We start from the raw sequence: 19,212 nt of genomic DNA, 5'->3' as shown, positions 1-19,212 counted from the left end.
ATTCATTTATTTACTCATTCAATCATTTGTCTGTAAATTGGTGCAACCACTGTGGAAAAGAGTATGTAGTTTCTCAAAAAATTAAATATAGAACTACCCTATGATTTGGCAATCCTGCTTCTAGGTATGTATCCAAAGAAAATAAAATCACTATCTTGAAGAGATATTTGCACCCCCATGTTCTCTTCAACATTATTCACAGTAGCCAATATATGGAAACAATCTAAGTATCCATTGGTAGATTAGTGAGTGTGTGTGTGTATATATATATATATATATATTTACGGAAAAACACAAACGAACTTTTTGTCCAACTCCATACATATATATATATACATGCATATATATATGCATATATATATATGCATGTATATATATGCAATGGGATATTATTCCGCTTTCAAAAAACGAAGAAAATCCTTCCATTTGTGACAACATGGATGAACCTGGAGGACATTATGCTGAGTGAAATAAGCCAGACACAGAAACACAAATATTGTATGATTTCACTTATATGTCAAATTTTAAAAAGCCAAATTCATAGTAATAGAGAGTAGAATAGTGGTTATCAGTGGCTAGGGTATAGAAGAAAAGGGGATATTTTGAAAGAAAGGAAGTAGAATGGTGGTTGCTAGGCGGTCACTAGGTAGCTCTGGTTCCCTCCATAGGCATTTTTGGGTACCATGGTGCGTCCTTGCTCTCACTGATACTCGGGGAGTGATACATAATGAACCCAGGGGCCGATGCAACTAAGATGATGGACGCCATTGAAGATAACAATTGGTACTGCTTGAAGAAACAAAAAAAGGAAGATACCACCTTCATTGTCATATGGCTCCTCATCTTCTCTTCCCATCCACCAGAATCTTCTCCGTTCTCTCATTCCATAGCATCTTGGGTTTGCTCCTCCCAATGAGTCAGTGGACATGTAGGGTATATTTGAGCCAATGCTTGTCAAAAATCTGTGTGGAGGAAAAATAAATGGGTTCTAATGAGCAGCCCTGGCTTGTGTTCTCATCAAAGAACAAAGATACAAAAATCATGCTTAGTACGCCTTTCACTAAAATGGGACATTGCAGTTTTTAAAGACTTCAGATAATTTTAAATTAAATTCTCACAGCAGTCTTTTGAGGTAGAAAGATGCAGAATAGTGTAACAAAAAGAAAATGGAACTGGATTCAAAAGAGGTCAAGGGTATATCCTAGCTGACTGCATATCAGGTGTGGGGCCTTAAGCCCTACACGTATAAATGCTTTTACATCTCATTTTCTTCATCTATAAAACAGGGATTCAATTTTTTATCATCTGTAAAATAGGGATTAAAAGGATCTTTCCCTTGTAGAGTAAGAATTAAATAAGAAACCTCTAAACCCCCTAAAAATGTTGACTGTATGTTCATTCAAAAATATTTGTGGAGCATCCGCTGTGTGCCAAGCACTATTCTCAGCCCAGAGATACAACAGTTAACGATAAAGTCAGAATTCTTGTGCTCTTGTTTTTGTTTCATATCTGTATGTAGGTGTGTATGTAGGTAAATAAGCAAGATGTACAGTACATAGTATGTCAAATGTGTAAGTATGGAGAAAAATAATTCAAGGAATGTGGAGGGAAAGAGCATGGAAGGAAGAGGAGCTGCAGTGTTTTTGTTTTTGAATTTTATTTTATTTATTTTTTTATAGAGCTGGTTCTTATTAGTTATCCATTTTATACATATTAATATATATATGTCAATCCCAATCTCCCAATTCATCACAGTTTTAAATTGGGCAATTTAAGCCTGCAAGGCCTTTTGGACAGTTATCAGACCTACAGCTTTAACTCTGAAAGGGGCAGATATGGGAGCAGAGGAGTTACGTGGTGGGACATGTGGATTAATTCACTTTCCCCCATTTTGCTGGTCAAAGAACTGAATCTTGGGGAAGTTGAGAAATTTCCAAAGATTATGTGTTTGATTCAACCCAGGACGGAAATCAAAAAACTTCCAGCCTCTCATTGAGAAGAGATGAACAAAGTAAGATCTGCTCACTGTGTGCGTGAATTCAAGTCAGGCAGGAAGTAGGTATAACACTGCTTTGGCAACCAAGACCCTTCAGAACACATATGCCGACGCCGTGTGGGAGCCCATCTATGAGAATGACACTCCAGTGAGAAGAAAACAGCCAAAGGGTTGGCTCTGCCCTCATCTAGTTCAATCACACCACTGCGTACCTCTCAAACTGGCAATCTAGCCACTAACAGCATCTTACTCTCCTACGCAATTCTGTATTATGGAAACGGCCAGCTATTTCTGGGTACTTAAAGCCTAGTTTCAAATAGTGGTAACTATAGTTCCTAACACCCTGTAAGCAAGACATTTCTAAAGCGGCCATCAAAAATACATATTTATTTAGTTATTGAGAACGTAAAAGCCATCCCTTCCTTCTGCCTGTGGGAAGCATCATTTTTCCAACTGCAGTTTGTTCATAGAAGAGCAATATTTGTGCCAAGAACTCAAGTGAAACAAATGTCCTCCTTGATGGGAAGTGTCCACACTAATTTGGAGCTGTAAAATAAGAATTTGAAATTCCCCTTTCTGCGACTTGGCATTTGCAACTTCTACATAATTTAACTCATGCTGAGCTCCATGAAAGGGCTCAGCAGATAGCACTACATGGTAAAGTACCAGGCTGGTGCTCAGAAATTTCCACCGCACCTTTTCAAAGGTGCTTATTTCTGGAGTGTGCTGTTAGGCATCCTATCATCCTTCTTTCTTTGAAATGTCACCCTTGTTCTATCAAAGGCTCCTGTCTGCGTGTCTGACTAGCTTTGCAAATGTCTGACAGAAAATTGTCAGAGGAAGCTATAAAGGGAGACGCCTTTTGTCTCTAAGTGGAGAAGATGGTGATTTTTGGACAACACAGATTGACTGAACAAATGCTAGGAGAGTTCACCAGCTCTTTGAAAAGGCATGAAGATAATGCCAGAGGGTTGAACATTTTCCCAGTTCTACTGGCTTCGTGTACTTCTCTTAACACTACCTCTATCCAGCAACTCCAGACAAGCTCTCTAGAGCTTCCCAGGACTCTGATAGCTTGTGTTCAAGATCTCCTAAGACTATAATAGACAAAAGAGACCCCGGCAAATGAGGTAGATTTCCATCACAAACAGACTGATCTTTAACACAGAAAACAGTCATCTGGAATTTATTGTGCAACCTTCAAAGAGAAGGCTCTAAGTTGGCAAATCCAGCAGTCAGGGTGGAAAAATCAGAAGCTCCTCTGTGTTCCCAACGCCTTTCTTATGAATTCCTGTTGAACCTCTGAGCAGCACCATAGGAGTGAAGGCTGCCAGCCTTCCAGGGGTCCCAGCAGCACAGAATCTCAGTCATGGGAGCAAGTGACCTGTAGCATCGACCTACTTGTTCTAGGCTTCAGACACCTACGACCTCCCTGCTGAGTGGTTGCACGTTCCACCAGTGCCACCCTGTTCTAGCCTCCCACATGGGAGAAAGGAAATACCCAACTCCAGCTCACTCTAAGCAACCTGTCCCACACAAGGGGGGAGAACAAAAACCTGAGCAACACTTGTGAAGTTCACAGTCACTTAAAGACTGAGACCTAATCACAGGATTACAGAATGCTCCCTCTCCCCGTACCTCACTACCACACTATTTACAGCAGTTCATTTACCTGGCACATCATATCCAGCACTCAAAAAGAAAATTACAAGGCATCCCAAAAGGCAAAAACCACAACTTGAAGAGACAGAACAAACGTTAGAGCCAGACACGGAAGAGACGCTGGAATCATCAGGCCAGGAATTTAAAACAACTATGATTACTATGCTGAGGGCTCTAATGGACAAAGTAGCCAGCATAGAAGAACAGGTGAGCAATGCAAGCAGAGAGACAGCAATGCTAAGGAAACTCTTGTGCTATGTATCTTTTTTACTTTCCAGAGCCGTGGAATCTAAAAAGGAGATGAACCAACTTTGAGCAATGTTCTCCTTTCTGAATGTGGCAGAATCCAGTTCTTCACTGCACAGCAGAATATTGACAGCCATTCATTCATTCAACAAATATTATGGAGCGTTTGCAATGTGCTCTGCTTTGTGCTTAGAAGCTGGAGATCCAAGGAGGAATATGATCCTGCTCAGGAAGGTCTCACAGTGTAACGAGGGCTACCGGACTGCAGCATTCATACATATCAAAACGAGTTGATGTCAAAAATGTCATGGTTCCAGGGTCAGGAGTGATATTGGGATCAAATTCCCGGGGGGGGGCGATATTTGAGCAAGATTTTATCAAGTAGGATTTTATCAATGAGGGAGGTTTGCCTCTGTCTTTCTGGGGGTAGCAGCATCTCTGTGCTGGAGGAGAGGAGAGAAAGAGGGCAGTCCTGGGGGACATTCCAAGCTAAAGAAGAGCAGGTGAAGAGATGAAATAGTTGCAGTGAGGACTGAAATTCCATTGCGATGCTAGAACACAAGACAGAAGAGAAACAATTGCTGGGATTGAGAGCAGTGTCTATATTTCTACAAACCAGCAAGATGATTTGAATTCAAGAGTGTGGCATGATTTTCCTGAGAGTCAGAAGTAACTCTTGGCCTCAACCTTCACCCAGCTCCTCTGAGATCTCTGAAAACACTCAGGAACGATATGCAAATGTGGCATTTCCAATTAAGTATAAAGAGAACTGTCATGGTTCTCAAGGAATGGGACTCCCATCAGAATGTAACCATTGAACAGGTATTGCTCTGTTGCATATGGCTAAAGATGAGTCATTTTCTTGGGATTCTCCATCCTCACCATTAAAATGCACATAATGAGAGAGAGCGGGGCATAGAATTTTCTCTGTGTTATCAATGCTTCAATACATAAGTAGAACAAAACAGAGTCAATTTAAATATGTAGTTTTCCTCTCTACCTGTCTAAGAAAAGTGATTGTTTCTAGAAACTGACATCAGCTCTGACATACACAGAATAAGAGCTTGCTTGTCCTATTGTGTGTGAATCCAACTGTAATCCTCTGGTTTCGTCTGGAAAGGTAAGTCAGATATTACAAGGGACCTTTAGATTGCAAGCAGAGTCAGAAATGAGTGCAACACAAACATATTAAGGGCAGGCAATTAAATGCAAACAAACGCTATTGCAGTTTTCTCCTAAGGAAATATAACTAGACGGCCAGGTAGACTGCTTTTGGATTACTTGGATTAAGTGTTGCATTCTCAAAAGCTGAGTGACTTTCTGGCATTTCATTCCCTTGGAAACCGTGAGCTTCCACTGTTACAAGCTATGCAGATCCTCTCATATGCTTTGCACATTTTTCGACTGTGTTTCTAAGACAGAATCACAGCACTTGAAAAAGGACATCGACAAGAATGAAGAGCAAGGATTAAGGTCAGAGAGTTCTGGCTGATTGGGAAAACTTGGGCAAGTAGCATCATTATTGCAACCTCAAAATACAGAGAGCCTCACAGACCAAAGAGCATGAACACTCATTCTTTTTTTTTTTTTAATGTCTTTATTGGAGTATACAATGGTGTGTTAGTTTCTGCTGTATAACAAAGTGAATCAGCTACACATATACATATATCCCCATATCTCCTCCCTCTTGCGTGAACACTCATTCTTGCTTGTAAAGTGACTTTGAGTACTTAATAAGCTGTACAACCACACTAAACAGCCTCTGCAATAGTTAACTCAAGACCTTTTCCTTAGCTCTCATTTTTGCCCACTTTCCAGCCCATGAGACCTCGGGAAATAACCTTTATTTACCATGTTTTTAGCTTCATACTGAGTTGAAAGTCACCTCCCGAGAGGAAACACTCCCGAGATTTCACCTGTGTCTTATTAATAAAGTTTTCCATTTACAGAAATAAAATCAAGCATCTAAATAAGGAACCACACTGCATCCGTAATAAAAGATAAAAAAGAAGAAAGCCAGGACGATGCTGGTGGCAGAGATTTATTAGAAAAGCAAAAAATGAGTGGCCGTTGACTTCCTGGCTGAACTAGCCAGATCCCCCGGAGAGTTGGAGCCTCAATTACAACACAAACTTGATGGAGTCAAGAGTCACCTGTCAAATACACGGGCATACAGCTATCAACTGGGTGCAGACATCCTGACTTAACTGCTCTGATTTAAGCTGGAAGTGTTCTGTTAAAATTCTGAGTCTTCTGGGACTGATTGTTGTAGCTGGCATGCCCTGGGAGAGAAAGCAATCTGTCTTCTTAACAAGGTTGGTCCTTAGCAAAATGATGACATGGGGAAGTTGAGATTGTATTCCTATCCACTTCTCTCATAAGTTGGCCACCAGGCTCAGGCAGCCATTGATCTTTTTTTAAGGGCCCAGGGAAGTGTGTCCAACACAGACTGAACTGATAAGATTTGAACTGACTGGTTCACGTCCTGAACATCCAACACCAACTTCCTCTTCTGCATTGTTTCTCCAAGCCTGTGTTCACTAAGTGAACTTAATGAATTGGCTTAATGGAATCACATTAATTTCTTTTAATGTGAATGTGTAAACCCTGGTGGTATATTGGCACTTCTATTACATGCTTTCTGGAGGCTTTCCTTATCTCCACATGGGATTTTCAGAATTGCGGCAAAACGATCAGTTTGATGTGGGAAATATTTGGAGTAAAGGAGTGTTGTTTTGTTGCCCATCTTTGACCACCAGATTGGGGTGTTGGGAGCTGTCTGAAGATGGTCTCGAACTGTATCAGTCAAGAGGACAGCCTAAGGTAGCTTTATACCAGGGGGCAGCAAACTCTGGCTGTAAACAAAGGGATAGTAAATATTTTAGGCTTTGCAGGCTGCATCGTCTCTGTTGTAAGTACTCAACTCTGCCATTGTAGTGGGAGGCGCTATCAGCAATACATAATACGTGGAAGTGGCTGTATTCCAAGAAAATATCTTTTACAAAAATAAGCAGTGGTCCATATTGACCCCACAGTCTACAGTCTGCTGATCTCTGTTTTATACTAATCAAAGGAAGACACCAGTTACCCATCTGCCCCAGATTCAACATCCAGATGCTTGGGAGAAAATAACAAAATTATTCTTTTTGAAGCAAGAGACTGTTTGTCTCAAGTGACACTTTGCACAAGATTTAGAAGAAGGCAGGCTTGGAGAAACAACTACTTCTTTACACTCTCAAGGTTGGTGCGGGGCGCCAGGTGCAGGGTGCGGTCCATGTATGTGGCTGCTGATCTGCTGGCTCACCTTGTTGGTTTGTGATGGTGGCTGAGCCCCCAGCTTCTCTAGCACCTGCCAGACCTCCTCCTTCAGTTGTTCCCGAATCCTGGCCAGGTTTCTGTGCAGCTCTGTGGAGAAGGACATCAGCTCCTTCTGCAGAAGTTCACTTGCATCAGTGACCCGGAGGTGGTGAGAGGCCGATGCAGGTGCCACTTTGTCCTCAGAGGATGCAGCTTGCCTTGTGAGTAGGTCCTGTTCATCCCGCTCTCCCCACTTTGCATTATCTCTCCTTCCCAACTGTCAGCCCTGCTAACTTCAGGCCCAGCTGCAAATGTAGAAATACTGCCTTACATGGACTCTTTAACCAGCTCCCTCAGCTGCATCAGGGCAAACTCTTAGAATCAACTGCCTACTTCAGATCAGTCCCAGTGATTCTGTTTTTCTCATCAATTCCTAATTGATGTGTCATCCCAACCTAAGAAATTTCCCATTCAGAGAAAGGAAACCCAAGGGTTGACAATGGAACGTACTATGTTTTTAAATATCATAATAATAGTGATACTCATTTCTACTTTGTGAAGGTCACACAATTCCATTCAACCCTGAGATTCTGTAAATGCTGAACTCTATAATGATGTTGACCTGTTTGTTCACATATGGCGTGGACTCTGATTTTATTTTCTTCTCTTCTGGGACCAATGATACACATTAGTGAGGTGGCTGGTGGGAGCCCTGTGTAGCAGCCTCTTGCCCCAAAACTAAGCAAAGCCATCTGGCCCTTAGAGGAATTGAACCCACATCGTTGACCTCAATTAGCACCAGACTTTAACCAACTGCAGAAATAAAAGCTGTAATTAATCCAATTGTCCTCTCTCCAGTTATTCCCAATTGCAATATTCTGTTCTTATTGACCTTCTGAAACCCAAATGTTCACATTCTTCAGCAAGCAACATTGAAGACATAATATAAGAGCACCATCACTATTACAGCTTTAAGGGTTGCAAGACATTGTATTTTCAAGTGCCTCATCGTAGCTCTATCTCCCCCAAATCCATGCCACATTACATAAGGAAAGGACTTCTCAAAGACATGAAGTCACACACCCATTTAGTGAATGGGAATTCATGTCCATGACCTCTCTTTCCAGCCCTCCTTCCCTCGCTCTATGCTCCTGCTTGGCTCCTTGGAGGAGGAAAGCATCCTTTCAGTTACATTTTGCTCATGTTCAATGAGGTAATTTTTTGGATTTGATGATAATTTTCAATATAGAATATTTTCAAGTCTCATTCATTTGAGTCATTGGACCAGCTGCATTTTTTCTATACTTTCTGCTGTTCTTAATTTCAACTTTGATAACATTTAGAAGATGGAAGGAAGTGTCTTATTGTAAGTAATAATCCTTTAACTACCTACTTGCTCTTGCTGGTTATAGCGGTTTGTCTCCTAGACTCGGGGCATTGACTCTAAATGGTTCTCAACAAGTATCCCACACATATGCTTCTTAATGGATCAGCTCATTGGTGTTTGTTTCTACTGTCCTATAGACCAGCTCCGATAAGAGCTACATCTTAATGGATAAAGGTCACAGGAGAAAGATTGTTTCTAAAGTTTCTTTTTCCATTTTAGCTCCCGTAACATCTCTATTAAAACCAGTAGTGCTTTTAGTTGAAAATCTTTGTGGGATCCATTTATAGATATAGACAGATGAGTGCCAGTCTGAAGAGTGTGTGGAACGATTTGGTTGATGTGTCAACTGCTGCGGTTTTGTAAATGGGTTTTTCATAGTGTGGTTGGCTGAAAATGGCCCCCAAGGATATCGGGTCCTCATTCTTGGAACCTGTAAATGTTACCTTATTGGAGAGAAGAGTCTTTGCAGCTGCAGTGAAGTTAAGGATCTCGAAAGTGGGAGATCATCTTGGCTTAACTGTGTGGACCCTAAATGCAATCACAAGTGTCCTTATAAGAGAGAGGCAGAGGAAAACTAGACACACAGAAGAGAAGACGCTGTGAAGATGGAAACAGAGATTGGAGTGATGCAGCCACAACCAAGAAGTGCTGGCAGCCACCAGAAATGGGAGGAAGTATAGAATAGGTTCTCCTCTAGAGGCTGTGGGGAGCAGAGCCCTGCCAACATCCCGATTCTGGTCCAGTGATGCTGATTTCAGACTTCTGGCCTCCAGAACTGTGAGACAGTAAACGTCTGTTGTTGTAAACCACCAAGTTTGTGATGATTTGTTACAGCAGCCTCGGGAAACTAATACACAAAGTTCGGCATAAGTTAGTAATTTTCTGTAGGATTGATCACGCAGAGCTGATGGGCAGCTCCTCCCAACCTGGAACACCAAAATCCCAACTGAGAAGATTTTGTTTGGCTCGTGTGGACACTGACTGGTCTCCTTAGGAAAACCAGCATACAGCCATGCTTCCCGTTATCACATACCTGAATCCCAGCAAAGAGAGTTTTGATGTTAATTTCTTCATCAGATACTCAAGATAGAGTATCAAATCTCCCTGGCCCCAGGGTCTTTGCCCAGTAAAACTCTTCAGTGCCAAACATTATTCTTAAGGTGTGATAGTTATCATGGATTTCTGGCACAAAGATGACAGAACAGTGTATTTTTGCCCTCTCTTCTCAGAACTAGTCCCCAAGCCGAAAGCGTAAGAACAGAAATTCAATACTTGCTATAAATTAGTTGATTTCTGTATATTAAGAAGGGCAGGAAGTATCCCATGGACACGTGGGAAGATGTTTCGACACTGGTGGCTGCGGAGCTCAGTTTTCCGAAGCAGGTGCCACATGCCGTATGTTAAAGCAGGCGCCCGAAGTAGGGAGGTTGAGCAAACTCAGCAATCCCACTGTGGTAAAAAATAGGCTTAAAAGGAGAAGCTTCCGTCTTTCATTTTTATTTCATTTCCCCACTGGGGAAAGTCAGGAAGGTGGACTACACAAACAAGCCAGGTTTACAGCAGACTGTTTGCAGGTAAGCCGGAGTAGGGACGATAAAATATGAATTTGGAGCAATACTGCAGCTGCTGATCTCTGTTGGGTGGGAGAAGAAAGGTAAACATTTCACAGATAAAACCCTGTCACTAAGGACTTCTCTTGAAATCAAGGAAAATCGCTGCTGTCCCAGAATAGGGACCAAACTCCTCCACGCCTGACATAGTTAAGCTGGGAAGAAAACACACCTCCTTCAAACATAAAATAATTAAGAAAATGATTCCAATACACAATTAATCAAGGCAAACCTATACTATATAGTGAAGTTTAAAAACAAAAAAGAAATTAAAAAATTATAAAATAAAATATGACAAAGTAGAAACTGAAAAGTTTGTAAAGGTGTCAAAAGTAAGAAAAAGATAAGTGTCAGCATTCTCTTAAAAGAGTTTCCACAGAGTAGATTAAAACCATTAAAACTAATAACCATTAAATGATTAATAATTAACCCAAAAAAGTGATGAAACAATCACCTTTTAAAAACAAAGACCTGCTGAAAGCAGAAATGTCAGTGTTTAGGATATATTAGGCAAAGAACATCGGGAGAAGAAAAGTGAGCTGGTGGAACTAAGGAAAGAAGTGGGAAAGAAAAAACTGTGATGGAGATGAAGTTCTCTTTGGAAGCTGGAGAAGAGACGCTTAACTAAAATGCAACAAACTAGTGGTGGACAGAATTGAGCAATATGAGCAAATGGAAATGAGAAGAACTGAACAGGATTAGAGAAAAAAATGACACAACAAGGTATCGAATTGAAATTTATCAAACTTTATAATTTGGTAACAGAGATGGACCTTCTCTCTAATTGCATAATATGGTTACATATGAAACCTCAAAGAAAACCACAATAATTTCTCCCAATTAGAAAAACTAAAGGCAATATTCTTTGATAAGAATATTATAAAACTAAACATTAATAGTAAATGTGAACATAAAAGAACCTTCCAACTAGAAGTTGTAATAATTCCTCTGAAGTAACGTTTGAGTCAAATTGGCGATCACAAGTGAAATTTCAGAATACCTAAAAATAATGATGATGAAAATGCTGTATAGCAGAACATCCTTTACATTATACAGTCTTCCAGGGGAAGATCAGAAGAGAAAGAAAAAAAAGGATTAGAAGAAAAGTAGAAGAGGAAGGAACTCTTCCCAACTCAATTTTATGAGTCCAGTATTACCATGATATCAAAAATCAAACACAAGACACTAAAAGAAAATCACAGAAAAGATTTCTCCTGAACGTAACACACAAATATTCAACAAACTATTAGCAAGCCTAATTCAACAATGTCAAAAACAACTAAACATTGTGACTAAGTGGGATTTATTCCAGATATGCAAGGCTGGTTCAACATTAGAAAATCAATCAATGTAAAGATTGATTTCATCTAAAGAAATCCACTAAAGAAGAAAAATCGTATGATCATATCAATTGACATAGTAAAAGCATTTGAAAAAAAAACAACTCAGTCATGAGAAAATCTCAGTCAGCAAGTCAGGAAGAGGAGAACTACCTCAAATTGATAAAGAGCATCTATAAAAACCCTACAGCTAGTGTTATACTAAATGGGAAACACTGAAGACTTTCTCCCTGAGGTCAGGAACAAGGCAAGATGTCTGCCCTTACCACTATTATTCAACATAGTACTAGAAGTTTTACTTGCTACTATAAGGCAAGAAAAATAAATAAAAGGCATGCAGATTGGAAAGAGAGAGAGAAAACTGTCCCTATTGCCAGATGACATTATCGTCTATGTAGAAAACCCAAAACTCCTAGAAATAATAGAGTCAGCCATGTCACAGCATACAATATCAACATACAATAATCATATCTATGTACTGACAATTTACATGTGGAAACAAAAGTTAAAATCATAACACCATTTATAATCATGCCAAAGAAAGTCAAATCACTTAGGTATATACTGAGCAAAACAGGTACAGGTTCTGTATACTGGAAGTTATAAAATTCTGATGAATGAAATCAAAGAAGGATTTTTTAAATGTAAAGAGACATATCATTTTCATGGTTTGGAAGATTCAATAAAGGAAATTCACCCAAATCGATCTACAGGTTTAATATGATTCCTATCAAAATCCCAGTAATGCTTTTTTGTAGACATTGACAAGCTTATTCTAAAATTTCTATAGAAAAAAAATATAGACTAGGAGAAAATATTTGCAAACCACATAGCTGACAAAGAACAAGTATCTAAAACAACCTATCCAATCAGAAAATGGACAAAAGATACAAAGAGACATTTCACCTAAAAGGATATACAGATGACAAATAAGCACATGAAAAGATGTTCAACACCATTATCCATGTAAATAAATGTAAATTAAAATAATATTAAATGTAAATGCAAATTAATAAAAATGAAAACCACAAGATATCCCTACACACTTAAAAGATAGCTAAAATTTTTTAAAAATACTGATAATACCAAATGCTGGTAAGAATGCATAGAAACTGAATCACTCGCACATTGCTAATGGAAGTGTAAAATACTATAGTCACTTTGGAAAACAGTTTAGCAGTATCTTAAAGTACTAAACATGCAACTATCCTAAGACCCAGCAATTGCACTTCTGGGTATTTCCTGCAGAGAAATGAAGACATGTTCACACAAAAACCTGGCCAGGTGGAACCAATAAGAGGGATCCTGCCCAACGAGTGGCCTGGACTGGGAAGCCTCTGTGCGCTGGTGGGCAAATAATTTACTGGACAGCTTGTCTTTAAGCAAATTCCTGGAAAGAATTTAAATGCTTATATGTATAGGTTCCTGTTAAAAATGGACTACTGTATAATGGTTGAAATGATTGAGATGGTTTCATATATCCTAATAAGTTCTACTCCAACATATTTTAAGTGATAAGAAGGTTAAAATCCATTTATATATTATACTACATACATGTTAATTCATACAACATATATAAATCATATATTAGTATGTATATTACACAGATATAAGTATACATACATATACATGCATGTATCTATGTATGTATCAGTACATAGTTTTTAAAAATAGTTCAGGAAGAAGGTACACAACATTTTAAATGAATTCTTCTATTTTTACAATAGTTTAAGTTGGATTTTCTTTTACTTCTCATTGAACGTATTCTAACGATATACTCTGTATACTAAATACTTTAGAATAATGGAGGGACCACATCACTTTCTATGTCTCCATATCTAGAGGTACCATACATACTGGTTCCTAGTATAACAGCTTAATCTAAGGAACAGAAGCACATGGATTAACCTTAATTCACCCCATTAAATGGACTCTGGAGCTAGGTTTTAACCAATAACATCAAATCCACTTCCTCTCCTAAATATAAGACCAAGAGTTTGTTTCACATATTTTAATTTAGCATCTCTTCTTGAAACTCGGGAAGCTATATAAAAGGGCTATCTCTAAATTATACTGTATTTTTTATAAACCATAAAGTTTTGCATCTTTACATCAATGTGTGGCCAGCATACAATTAGAATTCTTAAGTGGGAAGAAACTTTACCTAATGTACCATCCCCTGTTTTTTACACTAGGGAGGTAAAATGACTTACCCAGATAGTAAACTAGAGAGAGGAAGCTCTAGACTCCTAAATTCAAGTTTAATATACTTTCCATTATACCATGTGGCCAAATATCTAATAAAAAGGTGCTAACGTGCTTTCAAAAGATAAATGTGGATTCCAAGTCCATGAAATGTTGATACATTTCAATCACTTTTGCAAGTGGTCCAGACAGCAATGTATGTGCAAAATCTCCACTCTGACCTGTAAAAACAGAAGCTGGGGGTTGTACAAACCAACAACCAACATCCATACAGACATTGTTTAATGGACGAGAACAAATAGCCCGTGTTCTCATTAAGGAGCCTTTTGTGATGGCTCCAGCGTACGCTCGTAAATGTAATTTACTCTCTGGCTGTCAAGGCCTCGTAACTAATTGTCCCCCAGTCCCTTGATTGTCTCGAATACACAGTGTTGACTGGCTTAAAATACCAGGTGATGCAATTGAACAGCAATATAGAATGCATATTTTTCAGAAGAGTCTTGGAAATCTGGGTAGTACCTCATTTCCATCAGAAAGATAAAACAGCCCAGAGATGTGTCAGACTCAGAAATAAACCCTTGCAACCAGCCATGAGAAGAGAATAACAGAAATCCAAAAATTCACAGCCAAAATAACCAGATGTTGTATCCTCCAGATTCTGTGGCTTCATTACGAGTGAAGTTCCCTGCAATTTTCCAAATCATGTGCCTGTGTACGCCGCTGCCATACAGATAGCCTGGAGATAGCATGGGTTTGAATTCTAGCTCCATCGCTATGACCTTGGACGTGTTACCTAGCCTCTCCGGCAGAGTAGAGTTAATAAGAATTTCTACTCTAGGCAGTTAGTTTATTTGTGATCCAGCACTCACCTAGTCTGTCTGTAATCAACAGGTGCTCAATAAATGAATCAGCCAGACATCGGGCACTCTGCTCTGCTTGGGGCCACATGGAGATGAGTCAAAAATGGTCTTGGTCTTGCCATGGAATGGAGGAGAAAAAAGACAAGGTGAGTACAATAAAAGAGTCACAGGGTAAGTTCTTCAAGCATTCAGAGTGGAGTAAAGTCATATTCAATCAAAGAGAATTGGACATTTCTTCATGAAGAAAGAATGATTTCAGATAAAACTTATAAGATGGACAAAATTTTGAAAATATGGAAATGGGGACATAGCAAATTTTTTGAGCACATTGCAAAATCCAATTTGGTTGAAATAAATAGTAGAGGAATGATGAGAGATCATGATATAAAAGCAAGACTAGGGGGCTTCCCTGGTGGCGCAGTGTTTGAGAGTCCGCCTGCCGATGCAGGGGACATGGGTTCATGCCCCGGTCTGGAAAGATCCCACATGCCGCAGAGCGGCTAGGCCCGTGAGCCATGGCCACTGAGCCTGAGCGTCCGGAGCCTGTGCTCCGCAACGGAAGAGGCCACAACAGTGAGAGGCCCACGTACCACAAAAAAAAAAAAAAAAAAAAAAAGCAAGAGTAGGATTGCATCAAATTGCCGTTGTGGGGAATTTTGACTCCATTCTGTATGCAGTAAACCACAGCTTAGTGTTTTGAGCAAAGTAGTCATGTGATTGCAACTTGCCTTTAAGAATATTAATTTAACCATGGTGTATGCACATATGAATTGGAAAGAATAAACCGGTAGTAGTAATAAGGATGCTGCTGGGAATATGATTATACTAATTTCCTGAAGACAACAGGCAAAGTGCCTGCCCTCACGGAGCTGACATTTTGGTGGAGGAGATAGATAAAATTTAAATAAACAAATTAATAATTATACTGTCAGGTCATGATAAATAAAGCAGGTTAGAGAATGGAATGTGATGAAGGTTGACATAATATATAATGATGACTAGGGACAAATGCTGTGAGGAGGTGGATTTTAAACGAAGACTAAAATAAAGTGAAAGTCAGTCTTTCAGGCAGAAAAAAATTTTACATTGTTGGAAAAAGAGCAAGACAGCCAGAGTGGCCAGAATGGAGTGAGTGGCACAGGAAGAAGTAGGCGATGAAGTGTGAGAGGAAACAGAAGTTCAAGTCCTGTGAGGCTTTCTGAAATTTTTAGCCTGAAAAATCAATGAGGGTGTTTGGATTTCTCCCACACTTTAGAATTCTTTGATTTTATTGTTTTCTCTCTCACTTTCTGAGCCAATGAGAGCAAGGTAGACATTAGCACAGCTGTCTCTGGCATTCCATGTTTTACTCTCCAGTGAATAATTTGGACTTTTTCTAGTGTTCTTTTACTTGTTTATTTAGCCCATTGATGCTCTGAAGTGAGACGCCACCCATCATGCATAGGTGGTGTTATCCCCAATGGGAGTTAACATTTACGTTGTCAGTCATCTAAGGAAGAGAGATGTCCTTGGGTATGAAGTGAACCTTGGAGGCTGGCTTGTGGCAGGTGAGGAAGTGTCTGTATTTCTCTGGACTGCTACCTTGGGTCTGGATTTCAAAGAGTCTAGTTCAATGGTTCCCGAATTCCAGTTACAACAGAATCACCCAGAACACTTTAAAAAGTAAAGATTCTCAGGTCCCATGCCTGCTCTACTGAATCAGAATTGGTGGAGAAAAAAAGGAAATGGGCATGGGAAAAAAATTATTTTAAACATATTCTGAGCAACCAGGCATGCCGAGTCACTTTCTAGTTGGCACTCAGGATACTGTAACCACCCTCGCCCTAAAACTCCCCCCTCACTCCTTCATGCTAGAGAAAAGGGACCTCAGGCATCCCATGAGGCGTTCCACGAGGCTTATGATGTTAAGCAAGTTTAATTGGTGTTATTTGGGGCATTCGTTTCCATTTTGTTATCTGTGTTTGGATAAACTTGTTTTTATTGTTACAACGTGTCTTTTGCTGCTCTTTGAAGAAATCAAGGAAGAATTCTGAACTTGTTTGAGCTCACTATGGTATCAGTTCTTGTTTGTAAGAAACCAAGAAGGAATAAGGTTAATAGAAGGAAACAAGTCAAATCTTTTGAGGTTCAGGGTGTCCACCATGTAAAAATCCTTTCTCCACTGCCAGCCGTGAAAAGTCATGGTCTGAGTTTATGCAGGAAGCCTCAGATTTCCTACTGAGGAAAGCCAATAATCGGAATATATAAGTAATCCAGCAGCAGAAAAGTCACAGCTAGTTTAGCCATTCATTGCTCTGCCCAATGCCAGCACCGTACAAAGCAGTGACCGAATGCTCTTCAGATCCCCGCATGGGCTATTGAATCATCTCTCTGCTTAAGGGCATTTTTCCTGCATTATGTTATGTTGCGTTATGTTATGTTATGTTTTATGTTGTTATGTTTTATGTTATGTGTGTTATGTTATACTATATTATATTAATTTCTCCTGAGTAAAATATTTTCCCTTTCAGTTCACTTAGAACTGATTGCCACGTGGAGGTAGTTGGTTGGTGAAGAGAAGAGGAAGCTGAGGGAACTGTCGTATTAGAGACAGTGTCTCTGGTCTCTGAGGTCACCACATCCCTCATTCCAATGGCCTTTGGTAAAGTCTGCAATCAGCCAGATCTGCATGATGACTCTCAGGTATAAACCTGACCACCACCACTATCAACTTCATCAATCCAGGTGAATATGACACACATATAGAAAGATAACCATATAAAGTAGCACAGGCCATGTGAAATGTAATGAAACAGACAATAAGTGTGATATAGAACATAAAGGCTCACTGGCGCACACACAGAAGACTTAATCGCGGTGGTGAATCTTGGGACTTGAAGAATAGAATGAAAAGAGGTGTTGACAAGTGGAAATGGGCTGAATTCTAATAGGAATTGTATGCAAACTTGCTTTAGGAAGCTAAATCTGGCCTTGATACTAACCATAGATTTGAGGAGGTGATACTGAATAAAAGAAAATCAACTAGGAAGGTCTCACAAGGAAGACGGTGAGAAACTGGATGATTCAAAATTTTCATTACTGTAATATTTTCTAATGCCTAAATGAAAAACTAAGATAATCAACTGAAAAGCTATTAGAATCAGTATTTAGTAAATTAAAATCTAAGAAATACATGAAAAAAAGTCTTCCTTAGCTATCTACAAAGCCAATTAGAAAGTATGGAAAATTGACCCTATTCATACAACTTACATAAATGAGCAAGTAAATATTTAATAAATCTAGCAATATTATAATAATTGCTCTCATTTATTGAACAGTTATTCCTATGTCAGGCACCATGTTAAGTGCTTTTACATATATTACCTCATTTAATACTCAATACTCCACTGTAAAATAGCTACTATTAGTAATCCCGTTAAGAAAACTTATACTTTACCAGACGCAAACTATTATATATAGGATGGATAAATAACAAGGTCCTACTGTATAGCACAGGAAATGATATTCAATATCCTCTGATAAACCATAATAGAAAACAATATGAAAAAGAATGTATATATATATAACTGAATCATTTTGCTGTACGGCAGAAATTAATCACAACATTGTAAATCAACTGTACTTCAATAAAATTTAAAAAAAAAGAAAACTTACACTTTAGAAGGTTAGGTGATGTGCTTAAGTTTACCTTACTAGTAAGTAATGTGCAGAAATATAAAAATAAAACTTCACTGAGTAGCCTAAAATAAAGTCTGAGTAAATTGAGTAATACACCTCTGGATGGGAAGATTCAATATCATAAGATACCGGTTTCCCCAATATACATGTATATGTTAAATTCTGAAGTTTATTACAAAGAATAAATAGGAAAGTCTAACTCTAAAAGTTGGCAGAGGGTAAAAATGATACAAGTCTCAGTCTTGAATATTTTGATGTATAATATAAGCCATCAAAAGCTGTGAAAATGTATTGAAAACCTTAGGAAAATATTTATCATACATATTCATGTGAAATATCAAGATGCAGTGTTTTCTATGAGGCATCATTTCTTACAGGACTGTCTGTTTACAGCACTGCCTCATTCTCAGCCTCCTGTCCATGGCTTCCACAGCTGCTCCAAAGAGATCATACCTTCCAGCTCATGGAGGATGGTCTTATGAATCATATTTTTCTATCTCCTGGATTAAATAATTTTCATAGGTGGGATGCCCCACAGAGTCTTAAGAATGGTTGTAAATCTTCTGGATTCAAAGTATTTTCCCATAAGCTTTATTGCAAAAGTGTGTGTCCAAGATGCTTATTCAGGATTGAGGAGAGCTCTCTCTAGACTGTGTTTTTCAGCAGGCCTCGTGGAGCGGCTTGACCCGGCCCTGAAGACTGATCATCCCCTCGCTTATGGTCACACAACTAGATTACATTCCCCAGACTACCCTGTTAGGTGTGGTCACGTGGCCAAGTTCTAGCAAGGGAAATGTGAACGGAAGTAATGTCTGCTATCAGACGCCTGGTCCATCAAAGACTCCCTGCTCTGTCCTGCTCCTCTGGATTGATGTACACATGCATGGAAGCCACTTGCTGAAGATGGAAGGAAGCTGGGTTTCTAAACAGC

General features: G+C 39.2%; 1 protein-coding gene across 1 annotated transcript in view; it reads right to left on the bottom strand.

Moving 5' to 3' along the window:
- Positions 1-511: 511 nt before the first annotated feature.
- LOC132417723 (skin secretory protein xP2-like) overlaps positions 512-19,212 on the bottom strand; it is a 71,366-nt gene continuing 52,665 nt past the window's right edge. Inside the window, exons 2-3 of the mRNA XM_060001498.1 lie at positions 14,613-14,717; positions 512-962 (exon numbers count right to left, since the gene is read on the bottom strand). Of these exons, the coding sequence (XP_059857481.1) occupies positions 14,701-14,717 (17 nt within the window). The 3' untranslated portion in view covers positions 512-962; positions 14,613-14,700. The remainder of the gene's footprint in view (positions 963-14,612; positions 14,718-19,212) is intronic.

Source organism: Delphinus delphis, chromosome 21, assembly GCF_949987515.2.
Source record: "Delphinus delphis chromosome 21, mDelDel1.2, whole genome shotgun sequence".
Taxonomy (NCBI): domain Eukaryota; kingdom Metazoa; phylum Chordata; class Mammalia; order Artiodactyla; family Delphinidae; genus Delphinus; species Delphinus delphis.
The sequence above is the reverse complement of the archived record's forward strand: the minus strand, read 5'-3'. Positions and strand labels throughout refer to the sequence as shown.